Raw genomic sequence first — 6,000 nt, 5'->3', positions numbered from 1 at the left:
TAATTAAAAAAAAAAAAAGAAAAGACTTTGGGCCACACCGTCATAGCAGTCCATTAGCTCCACCAACCCAGGCACACTGCTGGCACCCCCATGGGAGCAGGAACTCAGGGACATTTCGCATGGCTTTCTCCTCTGACCCAGAGGCCTGTGTGTGTGTGTGTGTGTATTAGTGCTTGTATCCCTTGTCTGCAGCCACCATGACCCACTCCCCAGCCTCCACACTGCCCTAATAAGCACTCCCATCCTTTGCTTACCCCCTTTGCTTACCCCTGTTATTCCAAACCATCTTTACCAGCCTCTAGCTCCTCCCAGAACCCCAGGGCAGGGTCTTTGGATGTCCCTTCTTCCCTCCAAGGCCAACCGTAGCCCTTGCCTCTGGGTCAGGACGGTCCTGCAAGCCTGAGCTCACTGTTGTCTCTCTAGCAGGAACGTTGGAATTGGTTTGTGAGTGGCTGAGGCTCTGCTAGCCCCTTCCCTGTAGACTTGGCTACGGCTGCCTAACCCTAATCCCACAACCTTGGGTCCTCTGGGTTCTCATCCACTCAAACACTCATGGTTCCCTTCCTGCCCCTAGTCTACTGTGTGACCTTTGGGATCATGAGGGCCTTGTATACCACAGGTTTGGCAGCTGCCCCTCAGCTCCTCCTGACATTAGAGAGCAGTGTTCACTGTAGCTGCAAACATGTGGAGGCAGGGGTAGCTTGGCTCCCTCCTCTCCAACCAACCAGGAGCCCAAGGCCCAGGGCTAAGGTGGAGCTAGAGCATAGGCAAAAGTTCTAGCTAGTCCTGCGAAGATGTATCTACTCGTCTGCTAGCAGACCTTGGTGAGAATACCAAGTTGGTGAAACAGTGGCTTTGTTGGGGTCAGGGGTTACTTGGAGCCAGGGCAACTCATGGGCTGTTGTGTCACCAAAAGCCCAGTGGACCCCAAAAGCTGGATCCTGGAGCCTTCAGAGTGGCTTGTGGCAGCCAGGTGGTAGGTGTCTCCCCTTCAGCAGTTCTCACTACTTATCTACCGCTGTGAGGGACTGGGCTTTGCATCTGGTCAATTTCAGCGGCTTCCTGAGTGTTAATGAGCTTCCCTCCAGATTCTGGAGGGATGGTGTTCGTTGGTGCTGTGTGGCTGCAGGTACTCAGAACCACCCTAAATCTGTTTCTTGGACCCTAGTGTGTACAGCAGGGGGGAGGAACTCTGCCAAGGTTAGAGGGCCCAATGTGCCTGTCATAAGCAAGGGGCTAGAAGCACAAACCTTCCTGAATACAGCTTCCACATACACCTGTGCACACAGATACACACGGAGCAGTAAGACAGGTGCAGACAGAACTGTAACAAAGTAGAGAAGGCAACACACACAGATCCCTGGTGGACTGCAAGTCCTGCCCAGGGAGGTGTTTTGAACCAGGAATCCATAATTGAATGCAGTATACTGGAGGGAGGCAAAAGGCTTTGGGGGTGGAGATAGGAGGTGGGTGGGGTAAGAGGGAACTTGACGGGAACAGGGAAACTAGAAGTGACCACTTGGACTAGGATTTGAAGACAGTGCAATGGGGTCAGCTGGGCTCCTAGAAGGAAAGCTGAGTCCAGGACTGTGTTCAGCATCTGGACACCTGGAGTGCCCTGGGCCAAGAGAATGCCAGGGGATGTGACCGATACCAACTCATTTACAGACAGCATCCACTTAAAGGGAGCCATTATCCCACTGTGAACCTGCTGGGATGGAGGAAGTGGGCTAAGAGAGGCTTCTGTCCCAGGGAGGAGCTGCAGGGCCCAAGAGCATCCAACGGCGTTTCCTTCCAACCCCCCCCGCCCCCCCACAGACACATAGCAGCACTCTTCGGTGTCATGGTAGCTTACTTGTGCATATCATGCCCAATATGAAGAACCGTCTGACATCCACCTCTGACCTGCACACACTCCTATCTCCAGTGTGCACACACCCTATAAACCCACACCCCCAAGGTGACCACGCCCAAGGAGTGCAGCATACTCCTGAGAAGCCTCTATCTGAGGTGCCCCGACACAGTGCCCACAATCCTCAGACGCGCACACACCCATGCCCACACTTTCACACTCCCCAGGCATGCACACCTCCTAAGTACGCCGCACACCTCCGCCCGAAGCGCACCGTAACCCCGAAGGTGAAGGGCACGGAGCCAAGCGAGGACACACTGTCGGGGCAACGCCCTATGCACGAGCCCCACAAGTGCCACCTTCCGCGCGAGTCCATGGCGTCCCTTTCCCGGTTCTCAGCCAGAAACCCGCGACCCGCATTTTTTTCCTCGCCCTTCCTGTAAACAGGAAGTGGCTCCGCGCGTGGCGGCAGCTTCCGGCCCGGGAGGGGACGCCGTATCATGAACGGCAGCACGTTAGAACCAATCGCAGAAGACAGCTTAGGGAAAAGCCAATCGCGAGACGCAGTCGACGGGCTGGAGGCGGGCCCGGAAGGCGGGCTCTGCAGGACTCAACCAATCACAAGGCGAACGAGGGAGGGCGGGGCGCGGCCTGGCGGACGCCCGGGCGGCGGCCGTCGGTGGAGGCTGCCGGTGGCGGCGCGATGCTGCAGCTGCGGGACACGGTGGACTCGGCTGGCACGAGCCCCACGGCGGTGCTGGCGGCCGGCGAGGACGCGGGTGTGGGCCGGCCTGGGGCGGGCACGCCGCTGCGCCAGACGTTGTGGCCGCTGAACGTCCACGACCCTACACGCCGCGCCCGCGTCAAGGAGTACTTCGTGTTCCGGCCCGGGACCATCGAGCAGGCGGTGGAGGAGATCCGCGCCGTGGTACGGCCCGTGGAGGACGGCGAGATCCAGGGGGTGTGGCTGCTGACCGAGTAAGCCGGCGCGAAGGGGCCGCGGGGACACCGGGCGGGGGCGGGCGGGGCCCTTGGTGATGGGCGGCCCCTCTCCTCTCCAGGGTGGACCACTGGAACAACGAGAAGGAGCGGCTGGTGCTGGTCACCGACCAGTCGCTGCTCATCTGCAAATATGACTTCATCAGCCTTCAGTGCCAGCAGGTGGTCAGGGTGGCGCTCAGCGCGGTAGACACCATCTCCTGTGGAGAATTCCAGTTTCCTCCGAAGTCGCTCAACAAGTAGGTGCACCAGCGCACTACACGGCAGGGCCCCAGCGGATCCTGTAAGTGGTATTGACCCACTCTCTTGTGAGGTAAAGGTCTCATCTTGAAGGACCAGTGGAAAGGACCTTTAAGTAGAGGCTGGTGATTTCCGGGTGGCTCAGTACCTCCTTGAAAGGGATGCTGGCACAGTCGGCCACTCTGTCCCCACTAAAACCCATTCATTTAAATACCGTTAAGATACATGGAATCAGAGCCCACTGTCATAAGCTATGTAGGGAGTCTGGGAGTTTTAACAGGGCATGTGCTCAGTATTACTAAAAATTCGATACATCGCAAAACACCTAACAGCCTTCAGGGACTGGTTGGCTTGCTATAAAAGAATTATTTGACTAGGGACTCTAGGAAGCTAATGGCTACTAACTTAAGCATCATTCAATAACATTAAGAACAAACACGGCCACAATTTGGCCAGGTTGGACTGTGTGCCTGTTTCATAGGCGGCAAAGGAGGCTCGTTAACTTGTTACACTTTGGAGGCCATTGTTACACCAGGTCACAGGTTCCCCGCCATCCCTGATACGGAATGCAATGTTGTATCCTGTGGTAAGCAAGGCTTTCTCCCCCTCCCCCATCAGGCGAGAAGGCTTTGGGGTTCGCATTCAGTGGGACAAGCAGAGCCGCCCTTCCTTCATCAACAGATGGAACCCCTGGTCTACAAACATGCCCTATGCCACCTTCATAGAACACCCAATGGCTGGCATGGACGAGAAGACAGCGTCTCTGTGCCACGTAAGCAGACTAAGGCCACTGTCAGTGTGAACCCTGGAAGTGCAGTTCCACAGTAGGAAGTTAGATGGTGCTGCTTAAGAACAGAGTCACCATCCCATTGCATGAGCGAGCATGGGAAAAGCCCACAGTACTGGCGGGCTTGGCAGGTGCTGCTGGTGACACAGATACTCTGGAAGTTCCCAGGAGAGGTGCTAAGGGAGCGCTGAGCATTCTGCACAGTTAGAGTAGGGCTGAGAAAGCCCTGTCACTTGGTGACATCATAGTCCTCATGAATTCCTCCATCTGTGATGCTACCTGTCAGTCAGTGCACAGCACACCAGTGCAGGCAGTGTGTGCAATTACAGCATCACGTGCTTAGTGAGGTGCACTCCAGAGCATGTGCGTCTGTAAAAAAGATTTTCCGCCTATTGGACTGGCAGTACCTTGTCTCAGGCCGCCGAATCTCCTGACTGTATCTTTAGAGATAGACTGGTACGCTCTAGGTTGGACGTAAGGCAGGTTCCTTCATGATGAACCACCTGATGACACAGCTTGTAGGGACCAACCTATCATCGGTGATGTCATCACTATGTGGTATTTGGGAGGATTTGAACTCAGAATCCTAGTTTCCCAGTACTGCTCTCTTGGCATGAGGTTAAGGCTCCATGTTTATTCTCTTCAAAGTTGGAAAGCTTCAAGGCTCTCCTGATCCAAGCTGTCAAGAAGGCCCAGAAGGAGAGCCCACTGCCAGGGCAGGCGAATACCGTGCTGGTGCTGGAGCGCCCCCTCCTCATCGAGACCTACGTGGGGCTCATGTCCTTCATCAACAACGAAGCCAAGCTGGGCTACTCCATGACCAGGGGCAAGATAGGCTTCTAGATAGCTGCGTCCTGGGAACCAAAGTGGTGGGGACTCCCTGTGCCACCTCATGCCACCCACTGGCTGGAGGGAAGGAGGTCATGTCCCTTATGTGTCTGATTAGAATAGTCAAGTGGATTATGTATATTTAGTTGGATATTGGACATCTTGGCAACACGATCTTACAAAGGCAGATTCAGCTGCCCCCATACCACTGTGTTCCTTCTGTAACGCCACGTTCTCCCTCCAGCATGCCGAGCACAATGTCCACCCACTTGTGCTGTGTAGACTGTTGCATACAGCTGAGTGCAGTGAGCGGCTTCTGCACATGCACATATTTAACTCTCCCTATATATTAACCCTCAAGTGCTGTATTTTAAAATTCAGCCCGTTTTTAAAAAAAGCTAAATACAGTAGCAGCCAGCAGACAGTCACTAAGAAAGACAGTCTGCCTGGCAGCTCCTAGTGAACCTGCCTTTCTGTGAATATGTCTGACTTAGAATCACACTTTATAAATTAATCCAGGTTGTGTTAATACAGCAGTTTTCCTAGGCCCAAAATGTTACTCTCATAACATAAGCTAGCCCCTTCTGGAAGTCATGGTGGTGGGTTTCTATCATCCTGTCTCTGTTTAAAAGGGACTGAATAGTTGGGTTTTAAAAGTGCATGCCTATAAACAGACGAGCATCCTGGAGCTCACTGAGCACTGCTGAGCTTTGACACGCCAGCCACACACAGCTTGCCGCTGTCGTTCTAGCCTTGCCAGTGCACTGTAGATGCTGGCCTGTCACTCTATACCTCTTGCTTTAGTTAACTGGCATGGATGTGACCCGAATGCCATGGCCTATCCAAGAGGAAAGGTGACCTCAGATGCACCTGTTTTCAGCCTGTGCTTTGTCCTAGTAAAGACATTTAAACCAAATGGAGTTGCTCCTTTTTGAAGTTATTGTCACAGAATCAGGAGTGCCAAAGACTGTCTTGAGGACTGAGGTCTGACTGACTGAGGATCCTAGTGAGCACGGTCCTCTTTACAGAAACTTAGATACACAAGTGTGCAGTCCTGGTGGGAACCCTGGTCACCAGTACGGACATGCTGGTCTGTCTGCTTTCAAGGCACTTAGTAGAAATAGAGAGGTTTGGGTGGACTGAGCACTTCCACTCTACCAGGCAGTGACCCAGGCCTCTCTGCAGAATTCACTTGTAAGGCCAGAGACCTGCCCAACTGTTGTGAGATTTACAGCTCACATGGGGACAGGCACAGGTGTGGGGCCCTTGCAGCACTTCTGAGTACATCCAGCTG

The 6,000-nt window shown here is 54.0% G+C and overlaps 2 protein-coding genes across 2 annotated transcripts in view; one reads left to right on the top strand and one right to left on the bottom strand.

Moving 5' to 3' along the window:
* Wrap73 (WD repeat containing, antisense to TP73) overlaps positions 1-6,000 on the bottom strand; it is a 30,608-nt gene that overhangs the window by 10,119 nt on the left and 14,489 nt on the right. The window lies entirely within an intron of this gene.
* Positions 2,503-5,622, top strand: Tprg1l (tumor protein p63 regulated 1 like). The gene is made up of 4 exons (XM_021159557.2): positions 2,503-2,830; positions 2,914-3,090; positions 3,710-3,863; positions 4,527-5,622. Exons 1-4 carry the CDS (start codon positions 2,556-2,558, stop codon positions 4,719-4,721), a joined length of 801 nt encoding a protein of 266 aa, XP_021015216.1. The 5' UTR covers positions 2,503-2,555; the 3' UTR covers positions 4,722-5,622.

The sequence above is a fragment of the Mus caroli genome, chromosome 4 (genome assembly GCF_900094665.2).
Source record: "Mus caroli chromosome 4, CAROLI_EIJ_v1.1, whole genome shotgun sequence".
NCBI classification, from domain to species: domain Eukaryota; kingdom Metazoa; phylum Chordata; class Mammalia; order Rodentia; family Muridae; genus Mus; species Mus caroli.
Note: the sequence above shows the minus strand (reverse complement) of the source record. Positions and strands in the feature narration are given on the sequence as shown.

Excerpts from the sequence above, each read along its gene's own strand:
- Tprg1l (XM_021159557.2), top strand. The coding sequence starts at position 2,556 with ATGCTGCAGCTGCGGGACACGGTGGACTCGGCTGGCACGAGCCCCACG. Across the intron at positions 3,091-3,709 it reads CCTCCGAAGTCGCTCAACAA|GCGAGAAGGCTTTGGGGTTC; the intron begins GTAGGTGCACCA and ends CTCCCCCATCAG. Across the intron at positions 3,864-4,526 it reads AGACAGCGTCTCTGTGCCAC|TTGGAAAGCTTCAAGGCTCT; the intron begins GTAAGCAGACTA and ends TTCTCTTCAAAG.